Source organism: Rhinoraja longicauda, chromosome 21 (assembly GCF_053455715.1).
Source record: "Rhinoraja longicauda isolate Sanriku21f chromosome 21, sRhiLon1.1, whole genome shotgun sequence".
Taxonomy (NCBI): Eukaryota; Metazoa; Chordata; class Chondrichthyes; order Rajiformes; family Arhynchobatidae; genus Rhinoraja; species Rhinoraja longicauda.
Genome location: NC_135973.1, coordinates 4,862,364 through 4,881,448, shown reverse-complemented (window position 1 = coordinate 4,881,448; position 19,085 = coordinate 4,862,364). Strand labels below are relative to the sequence as shown.

The window sequence follows — 19,085 nt, the reverse complement described above, 5'->3', positions numbered from 1 at the left end:
AGAGAAATATTTCCATAAAACTAGGCCATGTGCTGTTACATTTTAAAATAAATATAAATGAACAGAAACTTGAGAATTATGACAGTCACTTCAGGATCCATCAGTGAACATTGTATTAATCATCCTCAAACAAACGGATCACAAACAGTCCAAGCTGAAAGTTGAAGGGAATATTAATTGTTTGTAGAGAAAAAAATTGAAGAATATTGCCATGGAATCAGATTAAGTAACCAGATTAAGTAACCCAGGAGAAACAGAAACATAGAAAATAGATGCAGAAGTAGGCCATTCAGCCCTTTGAGCTAGCACCGCAATTCAAAGGCTGCAAATGTGGGTAAACTAACCTAAGTGCAAAGTCAATGGTGGTATTTAAAAAGAAAGTAAGTCCTTATTTAATAAATATGAGTATGAAACGAATGTCCATAATAAGTCAGAAATTGGGATCAAAATAATAGAACTGCGATTGTGACTAAATAGAAAGCCAGTCTGAGGGCATAAAGACCCTATTTGTTCATTTTAACGTTCTAATTGTTAATAAATTTTGATCAACTGTGTTTGCTTGCTTTCTAGGGAATGGTTGTATTTGCTCTGTCATGAAATGTTGAATCCTTACTATGGGCTATTTCAATATTCAACTGATAATATCTACACACTACAGATCAATCCAGATTCTGCAGTCAACCCTGTGAGTATTTGCTGCCACAGTGAGAGTTGGAATTATTGTAAGTTAATAAGAATTTGTTTTGACAGTGTTCTAGGTGATGAGCAAGGACTTGTCACATAGAGCATTCTCTTTACCTGCGTTGTTGCCTTCTCCCACCACCTGATTAGAAGAGCCGGAGTTTAAAAGTTAAACTGGAAAAAAAGTGCAAATATAATTATGGGATATATTTATTAATATTCCTTAAGATTATTTGCTCGTTGAAACATAACCACCTTTCTCTGCCTCAATTATTTTTTTTTGTGTTAGGAGAGTTAGACTATTAAGGTTTTTACAAGGTTGATTTAAATTATTTGGTTTCTGGACACTTGAGCTTTCCCACTATAACTACTGCAATATTTCATGGTGAAATCATGTAAATATATCAACCACTGCTCAATTAAATGTATTTAATGTTTATCTTTCATTCTCTAAGCTTTTTATTTTACTAAGTGCATAATTCCAAACAGAAAATTGTGCATCTTCTGCAGATTTTACTTTTATTTTATTCACTTCCTTACTATAATGTCCCTGTTTGTGTTGGATTTGTTTCTGTTTAATTTATATCATTGTCTTTATTTGCCAAGTTGAAGAATCGGCTTCACATTTCTGGCAGAGCATTTATAAAGCATTAACATTATATAAGTTTGATATAATGTGACCATAAATTTGTACATTTGGTTCACATTTCCTTTCAGAGTTTGACTTTAATGATTGAGAAAGTGCATCATGCAACCTTCCCAATGCAGCTGGAAGGTTTCAAAATCTTTAAACTCTTTTTATGCAATTTCCCTTTGGGATAAAGCCGCTTTGGGTATGATAATCTTGGCTGTCTTTTCTATTTTAGGTTGAGTTGTGAGCAAATTCATTTAGGCATTTTTAACATGGAAATATATTTGCTGATGAAATGGATTCATTGCTCTCATCTGTTAGCAATAAGGACAGCATTACTGTAAATGGTTTCTTACCCCAAAGCCACTTTCAGAAAACATCCATTTCATTACTGACTATACACAAATATATTTGAAATTGATATTGTTAATTTTATTTCGGGTTGACTTGTCATGTAAGGTGGCTAAACATATTAAGCAAAAAGTGTTATTAGTGCTTTGCATTCGTAAGTCTGTGGCTGGTCGACTCTGCCTCCTTTAAAAAAAACAGCAACTGTTTTGCTGCTGGTAATAGTGGTCCTGCTTCTGCAAATGTTGCATCTTGTTTCAGGTCAATTGTCTTGTCTGTAAAGGCAAGAATACCACATGATTCACTTTACATTGTTGCACTTTAAAACATGGTTCTACCTGATGATTATCGCATACTGAATATATTTTGGACTTTGTAGAGCACATTTTACAAGGATGTTGTCAAGACTCGAGGGCCTGAGTTTCAGGGAGAGGTTGGGCAGCCTAGGACTTTGGAACTTAGGAGGCTGAGGGATGATATGTGGAGGTGTATAAATTCATGAGTGGAATAGATTGGATTAATGCCGAGAGTAGGTTACTGAGGGTAGGGCATCAAAAACCAGAGGACATAGGTTTAAGGTGAAAGGAGGCAAAATTTAATAGGAGCTCTTTTACTCAGAGGGTACTAGGTCTATGGAATGGGCTGCCAGAGGAGGTAGTTGAGGCAAGTACTATAACAGCATTTAAAAGACACTTGGAGAGCTACATGGATAGGAAAGGATTAGAGGTCTATAAGCCAAAGCAGACAAATGGGACTAGCGTTGAGGGGGATCTTGATTGGTGTGGAGCAGTTGAGCTAAACGGGTTTGTTTCCATGCTGTATGACTACGACAGAAAACACTGTGGTTGTATCTGGTTTTCATTTAATATTCACTTGTGTTAATGTTACATAAATAAAGAGCATGATATGGGGAAGATTGTACGAAGGTTTCTGGTGCTGTTTGTCGGCTACAGGGTGGCAGTGTTATACTCTTTACTTAAGCCAGTGACTGTTTTTGTTTCTACAGGAGCACTTGTCATATTTCCATTTTGTGGGCCGGATAATGGGACTGGCTGTATTCCATGGACACTACATTAATGGTGGTTTCACATTACCATTTTATAAGCAGCTGTTAGGAAAACCTATCCAGTTATCAGACTTGGAAACTGTGGACCCAGAATTGCACAAGAGCTTGGTTTGGATCCTGTGAGTTGAATTAACGGAGTTATATTACAACAGAATGAACTTCTGACTTTTTCCTCTCGATTAACGTCCTGGCTGAAAGGGGATACAGTTGAAACTGTTATTCATGTTTCTTGAAATACATATTACAATTCAGATTACAGATTTTCTGGGTTATTTTAAAGAATATATTGTGTAAAATGTTCTAATTATTTATATTCAATTTTAATTACCATGAGACAGAAGATACATATGTTAATACCTATGTACTAGTACAAAGTGACAACTCCGAACATGGCAAATAAATTAATTTATTGTTTTGAGCATGGTGTATGATATACACTAGTATATTATATTTCAGAATGCAATGAGCAACATCCATCCAACTAATTTAATAACCCTTTTATATTACAGTGAAAATGATATTACGCCAGTGCTAGATCACACATTTTGTGTAGAACATAACTGTTTTGGTCGGATTATTCAACAAGAGCTGAAACCAAATGGCAGAAATGTTCCTGTAACAGAAGAGAATAAGCGAGAATATGTTAGGTAAAGGGTTTATTTTCACGTTGCTGGCTGTGATTGAAATTTTTGTTGCATTGATCATTAATGCAGTTTTTTAATATACACTCCCAGCTCAAGCGAGTTCATTATGACCTTTTCATCCCCAGTTTTTTTAAAAGTAACGTATTTTAATAGATTGAGGAACATTTTGCCTGGAAAAAAATGTTTTCCATAATCATACAAATACTAACACTAGTAGATTGCACATCAACCTCATTCGTCTATCTGTCTGTCTAGATTGCACATCAGTCTGAAGAAGGATTCCGACCAGAAATTTCATCTATTCCTTTTCTCCAAAGATGCTGCCTGACCCGCTGAGTTACTCCAGCATTTTGTTTGGAGTATCTTAGATTGCACATAAGTCTAATTGACTATCATTTCTAGAATACATTTTTGGATTCAATAAATGTTTGCACCTCGAGCCATCAATTCCCCAACAGGCAATAATTTTGCCTTAGAGGGTGACCAGGCCAACACAGCTCAGCATTTATTTAGTTTTGTAAATACAGTAAATGCAAATTATAATTTGCTGTGGAAGTAAAAATTAATTGTAATAGAATGCATACATCAGAGTACAGTACAGGGACAGGCCATTCAGCCCACAGATCCGTGTTGAACATGTTGCCAAGTTAAACTAATTTCCTCTGCCCACGCATGATCCATATCTCACCATTCCTTACATGTCCATGTGCCAATTTTCATGTTTCCATGTCCATGTTTCAGCGCCCGGTGCGGCTCGGCCGCGGGGACTTCCATCCCCTTGCGGGGACTGTGCGGGTCGGTCGGGGACGAGCTGTCTGTCCGTGGGCGTGGGGAAGAGAGCGGAAGTTTTGTTGCCTCCATCACAGTGAGGGGGTGTTTGGAGTCACTGTGATGGATGTTTGTGTTGGGGGTTATGTGTCTTGTGTTCTTTTTTTTTGTGTGACTGCTGGAAATGTTATTTCGTTCGGTACCTCGGTACCGAATGACAAATAAAGCTCTGTATTCTCTGTATTCAAAAGCCTCCTTGATGCCACTATTGTATCTGCCTCCTCTATCCCTTGCAGTGCATTTCAGGTACCCATGTAAACAGAAACATGCCCTGCACATCTCATTTTAAATTTTGACCCTCTCACCTTAAAGCTGTGCCCTCTCGTGTTTGACGTTTCCAGTGGGGATAAAGGTTCTTACTGTCGACCGCTATTTTCCACAAGTGCTTGTTAATGGGGTTTTCACAATGGTAGTTTTTCTAAGCCTACTGACACCTCATACGTAGTTAGTTATTTATGTGAAGCAACGTCCTGTATATAGTTGATACATACAGTCCTATTCCATTTTTCGCCTTTATTTTCCCTAAACACAGCTCTTTGAAAATGATGCACAGTTATTTGTGACTTTGCTTGGCCTTCTTTCTGCTTTATTGTAATTTACTTCCTTTATCATTTACCCAGTATTTAACTGATTAGTGTGTTGAGCTCTTAACATGAGAATTTGGCATATTTTTGTATTTTACCATTTTATACCAGAATGATTAAGATAATGCAAAATGTTTGCAAGTTTAAATTTTGAATGTTCATTTTTGAAGTCATTATATTCTATCTTTAACCTATCTTGCATTGTTTCAGGCTTTACGTGAACTGGAGATTTATGAGGGGAATTGAGGCACAGTTTCTGGCTCTACAGAAGGGATTTAATGAGCTTATTCCACAGCATCTCCTTAAACCTTTTGATCAGAAAGAAATTGAGGTAACAAACTTTTTCACATGAATGAAAATGTGACTACATTTAATTGGTGACTATATTTAATCTGTTAATTGTTCCCAACTCCCATCCCTCTTTTTTTTGATCAGCCTGCTACTTTTTGTGATTAATAGTGCAGAAACCAAAATAATTGTGATTAGTTTTTTTGTTCCATTTTCATTGGAAAAGCTGGAGAACACAAGAAGGTTCTGTAAGATTGGGGTATTCAGGTAGATGTTGAGAAGATACAAGGCCTGGAAGCTATTAAAGACTGGATAAAGACAATGTTAGCAATGAACTAGAAAAATCTGCACATATTCCCATAGCATCCATATGCTTCCCTCTACTTATGCTACTCGCCCAATTTCATCTCACAAATTAAATTGGTTGGCCAGTTATTTGCACACCTGAATATTGTGAACTTGCTTGGCAAATTTCATATTCAAGATGCTCCTTCCTTGTGCTTCATCTTTTCACGGCACCGCTTTTAAAAGTTCTTTGCAGTTTAAATATATAATTCCAAACACCATGCACTTCAAAACTGCACAGATTCAACCAAAGTTTTAAAATACTGTGGCAGGTTAACATAATTAGGAACTGATATGTTGGAAACCTCAACAGGTCAAATAATATTTGTGGACAGAAAAGCAGTTAATGTTTTGGATCCAGAATGGAACTGGAAAAAAGAGAAATATATGTCACTTTTCAAATTTCTTTCCTCCTCTTTTCCAACTGAAAACTAACTTGTATTTCTTTTGTTTCTAGTCCTGACTAGTTCTGAGTATTTCCTACGTTGTTTCTCTTTACTTTATTGTCACGTGTACTGAGGTACAGTGAAAAGCTTTTTTTGTTGCTTACTATCCAGTCGATGGAAAGACTGTCCATGATTTCAATATCTCTAGTTTTTTTTCATTTTCTTTACATAGTTGTAAAAAATATCTCAGTGCTGATACATTTGAAGTAGTTTTGTCAACTAAGATTTGTTAACAATTTGTACATATGTTTGTATGCAGTAGCATTGGTAATCATTTTTGAAACATGGATAACAGTCTATGTTCATAGAATCTCTGCATCTGATTGTTTTTCTTTTCTGCAGCTTATTATTGGTGGGTTGGGGAAGATTGACATAAAGGACTGGAAAGCTAACACACGTTTAAAGCATTGCACGTCTGACAGCAACATTGTGAAGTGGTTCTGGGAAACGGTGGAGATGTTTGATGAGGAGAGAAGAGCACGACTACTTCAGTTTGTAACTGGTTCTTCCAGAGTACCTCTGCAAGGATTCAAGGCACTACAAGGTGGCTATCAGATGGATCATCTATATACTAAAACTCTCGTTTGTTTGTTTGTTCCTGAACTGCAGCCAAAACGATACACGATAGCGCGGCAATTTTAGGCTCACTGTCCCTTTGGTGCTAATGGAAGAAGTTTCTTTGAAATCAGTTATATTTTTAAAATTATTCACATTTTAAAGTTTCAATCTATCTCCTAGGGAGGGGGGTAGGGAGGATAAGGAGGGCTGAGGGGGATGGAGTGGAGGAAGAGGGGGAGGGAGGGGAGGGTGCTGCACCAATGCAGTAGTTTGGGCCCAAAGGGTCCACTTGGTCTAGTACTTTACTAAAATGGGCTGATTATATGTTGCTGTGTAGGTGGAAGGCATTTCCATTATAAGCTCTGAACTATAAAGATGGCGGTTTGTTGAAATCGTTTCATTATTTCGGTCCATCTATTTGTATTTGCTACAATCACAATGTGACTAATGAGATATAGATTCAGGAAAACAAAGATAAAATGATTAGAATGAAAACTGATTTGCTTTAGCAGTGTGGAGCAGCTTAACAACACTCACCACTGATTTAAAATATATATTTTTTCTCCCCACAATGTTCCCATAGGCTGGGCACTGAGCATTTTGTACTATTGATATTGGGCTACCTGCCAAAAATAGATCGAACATGGAACAGTACAGCACAGAAACAATCTCTTCAGCCCACAGTGTCTACTGAATATGATGCCAAGACCAACTCTTAAATGCCACTATCATATCTACCTCCCCACTGCCCCCAACAGTGTGGTCCATGCACTCACCACCCTCTGTGTAAAAGAAAACTTGATCGGCACATCTCCTTTAAACTTTGCCGTTCTCACCTTGAAGCTGTTCTCTACTATTTAATATTTCCGTCCTGGGACAAAGGTTCTGACTGTCTACCCTCTAGCATCCTGCAGTATTTGTGTTTGCATTGGTCATCAATACCATAATCTTTGTTTATTATTTTTATGGTATTTGTGAAAAAATAAAATGATCATTGTTTTCAATGTAAACTACTTCCACATTATATATTCACTTCAGTGTTTTTTCATTTCAATAGGTGCAGAGTGGAAAACCTTTGAAGTGATTCAATTGCTTTGCATGTTCCCATTGATAGTCTCTTAGAAGTTAAAAACTGGAAGTGTTTTATACTTGCTGTATGGTTTAACTAGATTTTGTACATGTAAGGTTCTACAGGTGCGGCAGGTCCAAGGCTTTTCACCATCCATTTGATTGATGCCAACACAGAAAACCTTCCCAAAGCACATACATGGTGAGTTTTACTTTTTTTTTAAAGCAGAGCATTCACTCCATGGTCAGATATGGGAACCCTCAAGGGTTTACAAATTCTGGCCTTCTGCCAGTTAATTAATTATATAAAGTGCATTGCCTGCTTTTCCAACATGCTCAATATGTTATTAATAGAATGCTTTGGAAATCTCTATTTGTAATCTCTTCGAAGATTCCTTTAGGGTTGTATGAAGTGGAAAACTTTCATTGGGAGGCCAGAATGAATTGCTTGACGTGCAAGTTTTTGACTTGGCATGCTTCCCATAAACCTTGTTTGCTCAATTTATTTTGTAACATTATTTCAGTCAAATTACTACAGAATGATAATTCAGTGGATTTTGTTTTCAGTGCCTGTTTTCAGTCCCAATTGCCTTCCAGAAATACATAATGAATTGAAGATAAATTAAATCACCTGTGACCAATAATGTCTGTGTTTAAGACAGTTCAGCATTGTGTGTCTATCTCAGCGGGTCATGCAGCATCTCTGGGGAAAATGGATAGGTGATGTTTCAGATCAGAATGAAGAAAGGTCCCAGCACAAAATGTCACCTGTTCATTTCCTCCAGAGATGCTGCCTGACTCGCTAAGTTACTCTACCATTTTGGTAAAAAACAACATCTGCAGTTCCTTTTTCATTAACGTCTATTTACTTGTTCTTTCTCTGCTCAGTTTTAATCGTATAGACATTCCTCCTTATGAGTCTTATGAAAAGCTTTATGAGAAATTATTGACAGCAGTGGAAGAGACATGTGGCTTTGCAGTGGAGTGAAGTACGCAAATCCTTTTGAAGTTGTTGGGAACACTACGGAAAGGAATTTCTGCAAGCATCAGGATGAGTGGCGCACAGTGTAACTGAGAGAACTAACAATTCACTCACATGGTTGCTATAACTTACAAATGATGTAAAGACGCTGATCGCTCAGAAACTGAAAGGCAGCAGGATTTCGAAAAGAGGAAACCGGGAAGCTCAAGTAAAGAAGATACTGACAGACAGAAAAATGGACCTGTTTCAGTTGTATCATACATTTTTAAGTTGTGTGCTTGAAACTTTATTTCAAAAACTTTGCACAGTGAACGATGACAGATCCTTGCACATTTCACTTCCTTATATTCTTTTAACCATTCACCCTCATAAAAATGGTCCAACGGAAACGTTTCATTCTTTCAAAAGCTGAAACTGGCGTTTAAAAATACTGGATGCTAAACTAGAAATAGGTAATTTTCTAGCTTGAGTATTCCTTTTTTATCAACTCTTTCAGCGCAGACAGTAACTATACTTGGTGCGTTTTGATCAAATCAGATTATTTTTATCTATATTTTGTTAAAAGAATTTTATTCCTCAACAATATGATAGGTAACTGTTTTTAGGAATATTTACAAATGTATTTACAAAAAAACTTGTTCTAATGTGATGAATCCTTTAATACTGCAGTCATGTTTTGGCTCCAAAATTAAAATTGTAGTCATGCTCAAATGTTCGTTTTACGAACAGCTTGAGGTAAGGTATCCTCTATTTATTCCTTAAGTTCCACTTCATAATGCACATAAAATAAACATCATTTTTTACAGAACTAATTTAAAAATAAGAGCTGAATGTATAGATACATGAAAGTGTCTTTCAGTACACAAAGACTGATCCATTTGGAGTTCAGTGTTGAAAGAGTTAATGGGGGACAATTGACAGACATTGTTGCTGAGGTGATTTTTTTTTTTCCCCCTCAGTTTTATTTTGCTGTAAATCGGGTTTGTCTCTGAATCCCCTTGTAATTCTTTTGTTCCCTTGCCACCTTCCCCTGAGCTGGGAACCTATAATGGCAGACATTCGTGAAGCACCCAATCTCAAGAAAACCAGAGAAATGTGCCAAGTGTGAAACTGGTTTACATGACAATTTACGAGCGAGACCATTCCAAGAGACTACGCAGATTATGTTATGAAAAATATATTATCACGATACTTACATCCATGTTTTAACAATTTGCTGAAAAGTTTGCCTTTATGTTTCGGGATGTTGAATTGAGGTTATTTTTAATTAAGATCATGAACGCTTCTGAAGACATGAATAAGCAAAAAAGGAAATTATTTAAACTGTGTTAGTGCCGTCAACATTAAGGAAGACTCTGGAACTTTAAATAGACGCCGTGTATGAGTTTAAACCATGCATTGTTTTTGTGAATTCCAGAGATCATGTTCTTCTGCCCCTTTTCAAATGAGACATTTATTCCTTTTCTTGTATTTGTTGATCTTAAATTGTGTAGATTTCAAGCTAATATTGTGTGGCTATAAATCAAAATAGTTTGATAACAACAATGGTGTAAACACTCGTAGAAATGAATTCATTTTTACATGTCGGGTAACTAAAGGAATTGTGACCAATGACATGTCTGTTTTAAGTCCATGTTAAGGGTTTGGGCAAAGTCAAGTCTACTTAGTGCTTTATCTATGTCTCTGTTGATCACTACTGAAAAGGTTAGTCGCCTGCTCTAAAGATTCACTTTGAAGAAGCAGAATTTTTATTTTATTATCTGGGAGTGAACAAAATCACAGCTTTCAACTCATTGCAGTCTCACTGAACTAAATAAATGTTGCATAAATTCATCAAAAATTAAAAAGCATATTGCACTCATTGATTTTACACAGTGACCAACCAGTTCAAATCTTTAATCAAGGTAGCGTAGAAATCAATTTATTTGTCTAAAACGTTGGATTTTATTTTCAATATTATTGAAGCAGAACTGAAATCTCAGTCTCGGATGCTACAGTTTGGCAAACTGTGTGGCGAAGGTTTGGGGCAGAGTTATATTTTGTAGCCTAGAATGGGGATTTCAGTTTCACTGAGATGACAAAAGAATTACAATTTGATAATATTTCAATGCTGATTGCATGTAAACGTTGAGCGCTTGTCAACAATATGTTGTCTCATGGTATTAGACATCAGAAAGATTTACTTCTACATTTATTAGTGTACTGTATTTTAGCAGTTTTTATATCTAAAGTTTTCCCTAATTTATGGGTCCATGATATAATTTAAAGTCCTTTCCAAACAAATATTATTCCTTAACTATTATTTTTGTAACTATTACATTAACATAACTGACGCTGAATTTATAATTTGTAAAATACATGTTAGGATTCTTTTACTGCTAACTCTAGTAAATCCTCGAGAGATATCTAGAACAATTCTCCTCTGCCATTTTGCTTGCATTAGCAGCACCAGAAAATAATGTCATGAGTGGTTACTGTGTTCTTTGCAAATTGATTGATTTTCTTTATATAACCCTTTAACTCAGTAGCTAACTCATTGTTTGATGTAGATGATCTCTGATCACTAAAATTAATGTTCCAAATTGGACATGTTAAGTTGCACGTTGCCAGTCAGATTCCCGTCTGTACGAATCTCAAAGCACAAGACATGCGTTTGACGATAAAGGAAGCAAATAGTTTCAAATCAGAGCACAAATCGTAGTTTTCAATGAAATTATGAAATTGATACTGAATGTAGGGTATTATTTTTTTTACTTGGTCACTTGGTCACTTGATTACTTAAGAAATACATGGATAATGTGAAATTGGCATGTTCTGTTTTCAAAGTTACGCTGCAAAGAATATTGTTGCTTTTACCATTAACTCTGGAAAATGTTAATTCTATGGGATTAAACAGACTAAATGCTACTTTTATGTCACCGCAGTCCAGCAGCTGAGACTTCTGTGCAGTTTCAATTGTAATGTCACTTGATGTGTAAAAATGCTAGACCATGTATTTCCTTGCAGTTTTAGGAGATTGCATCTTGCAAATGCACGGACGTAACAGTTTAAAACTTTAGTGCACAGGCGTTTCTGGACGTTATGCAGTGAGAGAGAAAAGAAGTTCTGAAAAAAAGTTTAAACCCCTTTTATTCTTCCATTTGAATGAAGTTGAGTCACAGACGCCACAATGACTTGTCTTTCCCAATCCCATAAAGGACTAAGCCAAGGACAGCATAAAAAAAGACAGTGACTGCAGGGACTTATTTGTTGCAAGTTTTAGAAGAAAAATCAGCAGTTTCGAAGAGAACAGAATGCAAGGATTATAATTCTGAAATATTTAGTGAAACATAATACAAATATTCAAAACAGCCTTTACATTGTAAAGTAAAATTATAATTCTGCAGCATAAGATGAATCCAGGATTGCGATACTTTGTTCGGTCAATCATGGCTGGTCAGGCAACTTACTTACAGAAGCCACATTGATGAGGAAAGAGTTGAACATTTAATCTTATAGCACTTTAAAGTTAAACACTAATTGTACAATGCTCCAAAAGTAAGATATAATTGCAGTACTTCAAATTAACAGTTATTAAAATGCAGGATATTATTATGTACATAACTGGCAGAGAAGGGGGAATTAGTTTGGAATTCTACAACTAAAATAGCAATTGGTACATAGAAACATTTGGTGGTAAGGTTGGGCATTGAGGGGGGAATTGTTTTTAATCATTGACTTCTAACTAACTGCATGACAAATATAAATGCAACAAGATCATAAAGGCAGAAAACATTTTAATATATTGATTTTATATATAAGAAGATACAATGTGTTTCCACTTAATTTTTTTTCATGGATCAAATGCATTGTAGAACATAGTAGTTTGGGTAGGTTATGAAATCTATGCACCTTTCAGAACCATCTCTGTTAGAAAATGGGAGGAAAATTGAAGACCATATTTACAAAGAGGTATTTACAAAGGGTTTCTTTTTTTTCCCCTGGATTTGTTCCCAGTTAATCCTATGGCAAAAGAACACCAGCCTACCTAAATAATTGAAATTTATAAACCTTGGGTGTAATTAACAAAGTGTTCAGGTCAAACTTCCATTTCGATAGCACATTTCACATCCTGTGCCCCCCAAATGCAGCCAATTCAGTATATTTAAGGTCTCGCCACAATTGTAGGAAGTACAGCAGCCAGTTTGTCCCACCAGTATAATAGAAAAAATGGAAGCACACAGCAGATCACGCAGCATCTAAGGAGAAGTCTGAGATTATCAGAACTGCATCAGAACATACATAAGGTCAGTTTTTCTAAGCAGTAATTTTATATGTGTGAAATGAGTATATTGGAAACCCTGATGCTATTCTTTGATAGGAAAGATTTGGTGTGGAATATTTCTATTTTAAAGTTCACTTTTTCTTCTGCTTTGCCCAGAGGAATGAACTTCAATCTTACAAACTGAATTTATGCAAGTTGCTGATGCAGTTCTCGTTTGCCAGTCACTTAGAATGGAAAAAGTGCTTAAACGGTCAGAAGGCATTTACAGACTTTTTACCAGACCCAAATTTTGCACAAAAGAACACATTGGATGAATTGGGACATTGATGGTAAATAGAACCAGGGGAGGAGGTGTAGAGATGCTAACTATTCCTCTGTTGAAATAGAAATAGCTTGCTCGTGAAACTCAGATTTTTAGCTGTTTTGGATGAAGTTCTTCAATTCTGGTGTGACCATGACACTGCTGTTGCCACTATCAGTGCTGAAAAAACAATATAGAAATTGAGATTATTAGTCGCTCATTTTCAAAACTTAAGGCTTGTTGTGAAAATTATTCCAGAGCATATTTTCTCAATCATTGCAGAACCATATCTAATATTTAGTCTTTGTATAACATTATGGAGGTTATTGTGTTTTAAAACCGTGAAATCATTCTCCAGGTTAGGGTGGGAGATGAGTGGGAGAATCAAGTATGTTTTGTTTTCTTCTGCTCCTATCTGATATGTACTTATTGGAACTGAAGGGAGTAAAAACAAATCACTCAGCAAGATGTGGTAAAGTCTGTCTATAGATGAATAGCCATAGCTCTTCTTTCTCTCCAGAGATGCTGCCTGTCCCGCTGAGTTACTCCAGCATTTTGTGTCTACCTTTGATTTAAACCAGCATCTGCAGTTCTTTCCTACAAGCTCTTCTTTCGCTGATGCTCTAAATTTGATGCTTCATTAAGGAAGACAGAGATGATTGCAATGCAAATCTTAGTTGAGAATTAAATCGGACTACACTGGTTGAAGCTAAAATATCTACGCTCAGCGACTGTTGCAAGCTTCGTGCATATTGCCGTATTTTGGGGCACTTATTGCATGTCCACACTTTTGTCCCAGTGATAGTGTAAAGGGTCTGCTTTATTGATGGAGTACTGGAAGTAAAACAGAATTCATTTACCTCAGCTGATGGTGTGTCTGCCCTTAAAATTATTGAAGTGCTGTAGAAATACTTGGGATATACTCCCCTGTGTGCCATTCTTGCATTTGTATGAAGAAATCATTTGGGGAAAGATCTACTGACCTCTCCAAATTAGCATTTAACAGTGCTGTCGTTGATTGCATTTGGACTTGTCTTTCCTTTATTGACGTAAAATTCCTGCGGTGCATTGATTAGTGTAAATTACGAGGACATGCAAACGATGGGCCAGGAAGAATGGGGTGAGACAAATGTGTGTTTCATCCATTTGAAATAACTGCTTGCTTTTTGACCTCTCAAAATAGTAGTGGCCTGACTATTTAGATGATTATTTCTGTGAAATTATGGTTTACATGGAGCTAAAAGAGGAAATGAGGAGAGAGGACCAAATTCAGATTTCAAGTAAAAGATCACTAAACTGAGGAGATGGGACATTCATTTACACCTGTGGATTCCTAATATCTTTTCAATTCCTTTCCTTGAGTGATTTATGTTCTGCAAGAACCCTATGTTCGTGGGCTCAATCAATGAATTACCAAGTAAATCACCCACACATGTATTGGTAGATTAATTGTTTGCCACTGGACCTGACAGGTAATGGTGCGATGCAAGTAAGCAATGGTGAAAGTCCATTGATGCTAACACCTATTTTTAAGCTATTTTTAATCCTTTGGTTGGCCAATGCAATGCAGTAGCATTGCAAATAACAACAGCATCTCACTGTATTAATCTAGTGATTTTTGCCTATATAATTCCAGATTAAGGAAAACTACTGTGTAATATATAATAACCCTAGAGTTTTCTAACGTGTCTCCTAAATTTATATAATGACAGAAATATAACTGCAATAATCATAGCTTAATAAATATTGGATGATGCAATTTTAGCCAACCCTTATTTCACTTTCCCCTTGTAATATTGAACAAAAAAGTGCCATTTCCAATATAACTTGCAGTTGTGTAGCTTTTTTGCAGTTTGTTAACAATATCTACTCCGAGATCGTCTGATAAACAGAATTTACCCATGAGAGTTAGAGGTTCTACACTGACTTTTGTGGGCTTTTCTGAATTTTTAAAAAAAAAGATAGCACTCCTGAAGGTGAAAGCTCTGTAATAGTCAAAAGGTTCAAAGCTGCTTTGCTCCTTTCTTGAAACACACCCAGTCTTTTATGTAAGAGATCTGTCCTTTTTATTTTCTGTAATAAACTTACTTTTGCAAATTAAATTGTTTTGACACATATTTATTAACTAGTAACTAATCTGAGGAAAATTTATTGCTGTATTAACTTTTTCATTGTTGCTGCTAAAGTCTTTTAGCACCAGTTTTGTCGTGAACAGTGTATAAAATCTTTGTTTTAACTGTGAATCGAGGTATTTTTTATTATGGTATTGAATGAGGTATGGACTGAATTTGATGGCTGGTAGTTGAGTAGATGTTGGACTCAAGGCCGCATTCATTTTTGTTACATGCAATAAAATTTGAACTTTAAATATCTGTGCTGATTTGAATTTCTTGGCTTGATCTTAATACTTTTGAACATCAACAGTACTAAATAAAGCACGTGTTAGAACGAAGTAAAAAACACAAAATCAAGTTTTAAGTTTAAATATATTATTACTCACTCCATCAAACCTCATGCTATACATGGACTTGTACTCCAAGGGCCCTCTTCCTCTGTGATACCTAGGATCATATCTCTAACATACTGTCCAATATAGAATTCTCATTCAAACAAATCAGACTACATTATATGATGTAAGATTATACTTTGTAAAAGGTTGGGGTGTAAATTGACTTGTTTCTTAATGTTATTGCAATGACTTTTTTAAAAGTGTAATTTATTTTACTAAACTGCATTGGGACATCCTGAAATGAAATGTGTGCATTAATTTTGTCAAGGAAGGTTTCCTGTTTGATTCTCCAAGAATTAATGGGAGAGTGAAAATCAATTAAAGATGGAAAGCAAAAAAAAGATTTATGTGCAAATATTTATGTTACAACTTTAGTGTAAGGAAACTGTGTTTAACAGAATATCTTCATTGTGCATTCTATCACTTGATTTGTTTTTGTCTGTTAATCCTGTTGAGTGCAGTAAAATTAAGAATACCGTGACTAACAACTTCACATTTCAGTAAAGTACCTTAACATGCATCATTGGATGCATTCCTACCAATAATTGCAGTGTTAGTTTTGGCACTTTTTCTTTTTGTGTCTTAAAGGATACCTACCTTTTTCTTAAAGAAATTACTTTTCCCATGGGAAAGCAAGAGGGCTGAAAGATGTCAGGAATCTGTAACTGTAATGATCCCAGCGACACTGAAGGGTCTCAACATGAAACATCACCCATTCCTTCTGTCTAGAGATGCTGCCTAAATTACTCCAGCTTTTTGTCTATAGACATTTTAAAGTCCATTGTTTACTATTGTTTGAGCAGTAATCCTGAAATCATTAGAATCTCTTTATCGCCTTAACCCCTGGAAAAAAATAATCATGTATTTGATCCATGGAGAATCAATGGGTTTCACTCTCTTCTTTCCCACTTCTTACTCGATGCCACAACACACAGAATTGCTGATCATCATTGCATGGACTGCTTCACTACCGATCATTTGATACCATTTCAGCATTTGGCATGTTTCCTTAGCTCCCTATAAACTGACCAGTTCTCCATTGTCCCACTTTTTCTAAACTCAGTGGATCCATGCTTTCATTAAACTTGCAGGATTCACTGGAAATTGTATTATACTATTATGTAACATTTTTTTAAAAAAGTGAACCAAAAGAGGATTGGGTTATTAATAATAGTCACGTTGAATAATCCAGTGAATGTGTCAGTCCATCACCACCAAGGTCCCAAGAATACTGGAAGACAAGACTTCTGTAGTTGAAATAAGCCCATCAGAGAGATTGATTCCACACTTATGGAGCCCTTTAATTTTTTTTCCAACAGCAATAAAAGTTATCTCCAAAATACTTCAAGATAGAAGCTAGGTGAATAATTACCTAAATTGATAACATTGTTAATAAAGGAATATTTGAAATTTGAATATCCATTAATAAGATAAAAGTGATCAAGGTATCAATACTTAATGTTGAGAGCATCACCAATACCTTACTTTATTTTTTAATAATAGGCAAAGTTAACTGAATTAGGCAGACCATTTATTTTCTCATCTTTTTTTTCTTTTAGAATAGTTTATAATTCCAATGGCATATTGACGTGCAAGATGTAATTCTCACAGTGAGTAATATTACATGTGTTTTTAATTGAAAACTCCTATCTTGTTTCCTGGAAATAAGATGTCTGGAAATCATGGGAATGTATGCTATTTGTGAACATGGGATGTGAGTCGCTGTGGTGTTTCATAGGTTGGGCACGTACAGCTGATGGTTCCTGGGACTTTATGAAGGTCCGCAGTGTTAAATGGTGCAATTGCAATAAGAATTATCACAATTACCAACACGACAGGAAGGTTATAGTGTGGAAAGAGGCCAAGGTGTGTACACCTATATGTCTGATTTATTGAATTCTTGTTAATTAAAAGTTGTCTGAGTATTGTGTTTACAGGCCTGTAATGCTGCTGCAAGTGAGAATTTAATTGTTCCATTGTCAGTACATTTGACAATTGAACACTTGCCTCTTGATCAGCTCAATTCGTGAGCAAATCAGATTACACTGGGTCGAGCTAAAACATGTACAATCAGTGACTGTTGCAAGCCTCATGCAAATTCCAATATCCCTCTTTGCATGGTGTTTTATTTATCGTTTCTACTATTTAGTCAGTTCCCTCATGAATGAAACAACTGAATGTGCCTCTACTACAACCCTCAGCAATACTTTGCAGACCCTGGCCATACTCCAGGGGACACAAAAAAGTAGAAATGTCATCTCATAGCACAATGAGTTGTTTTGCCAATCACTTTCACTCCTCGCCCTATGGTCACTAGCAGCCTACTCTATCCGTTCAGCTGCTCTTTGTAATTTTAAGGGGGGGTTTTTCAGATCCCCCTTAACCTTTTCAGTTGTAAAGAGAATGATTCCAACTTCTCCAGTCTATCCAGGCAACTAAAGCCCCTCATCCATGGAATTAAAATTGACTTGACGGGATGGTGAAGGAGGCGTTTGGAATGCTGATCTTCATCAGTCAGGGAATAGAGTCCAGAAGTTCAACTGTCATGTTATTGTAGACTCCAGTGCCTGCAAACTCTGACCACGCAAAAGCAAAGATCACAGTGGCTGGTGAGATTAATCCGAACATGATTACCCAGTGAGTGATCCTTCACTTTTATAGATCATTCCAGGGCAAGTTTGTCTCATTACCTCTTTGACTGCCAGAATTCTGCTTTGTTAAAAAGTGAAAATAATGTTTTTTATTTCTTTAGTTAGAAAATATACCAAGCACATATCAACCTGAGATTATCTAAGATTAGTGTTATTTCAAGCTTTCATTGTTAAAGTTTTATAAATAAAATGTGAATGCCTATACTCACAACTATATATCAGCCCAAACAAGTACAGAAGAAGGGTCAACTTTGATTAGGGTTTGCAGAAGTAAAATTGGGTTTTCGGGATTCTAACACTAAAGCTTCCCTGACCTTCTCGTTGGTTTTCTCAGGACCAGAAACGTCATGTTATAAATTTGAGATAATCTAGTGCCAGGAATACTAATGTTGTTTACTTCATTTCCCAGTGCTTTGTGATTTTCCCAATTGTGGTGCACAGTAAGGTCTCATTCTCCTGTGGTATCCATTAATACTGGGGGGGGGGGGGTGTCCAATCCCCAAGGTCTCAAATAATTGGTCTTGGACGTCACCAAAATTAAAATTACTTTTCCACTCAACCCTATCCTGAGAAACCTCTCTTCCTTTGTAACAATGGAGTATTGCATTTAGTTTAATGTAGTTGATCTAACTAAGATAAAACCAGGAGCTCATTATTATTTTGAGTGGTATCAGTTTCATACCAAATTAGTCATACGAAACAGAATCAGTCCCTTCGACGCAACTCACCCATGCCGACCAAGATACCCCTTCTACACTAATCTCACCTGCCTGCATGAGGCCCATATCCCACGAAATCCTTCCTAATATGTTCCTGTTCGAATGTCTTTTAAATGTTATTGTACCTGCCTCGACCACCTCCTCTGGCAGCTCATTCCATATAACCATATGG

At 36.2% G+C, this 19,085-nt stretch overlaps 1 protein-coding gene across 2 annotated transcripts in view; it reads left to right on the top strand.

Moving 5' to 3' along the window:
* The window catches only part of smurf1 (SMAD specific E3 ubiquitin protein ligase 1), a 70,646-nt gene extending 55,244 nt beyond the window's left edge, over nt 1-15,402 (top strand). Inside the window, exons 12-18 of one of the 2 annotated variants that reach the window (XM_078417637.1) lie at nt 571-685; nt 2,667-2,845; nt 3,236-3,373; nt 4,993-5,113; nt 6,204-6,405; nt 7,614-7,689; nt 8,376-15,402. In XM_078417637.1, the coding sequence (XP_078273763.1) occupies nt 571-685; nt 2,667-2,845; nt 3,236-3,373; nt 4,993-5,113; nt 6,204-6,405; nt 7,614-7,689; nt 8,376-8,475 (931 nt within the window). In that variant the 3' untranslated portion in view covers nt 8,476-15,402. Of the gene's footprint in view, nt 1-570; nt 686-2,666; nt 2,846-3,235; nt 3,374-4,992; nt 5,114-6,203; nt 6,406-7,604; nt 7,690-8,375 lie in introns of both variants that reach the window. The other variant, XM_078417635.1, reaches the window with a different exon arrangement.
* The last annotated feature ends 3,683 nt before the right edge of the window (nt 15,403-19,085 follow it).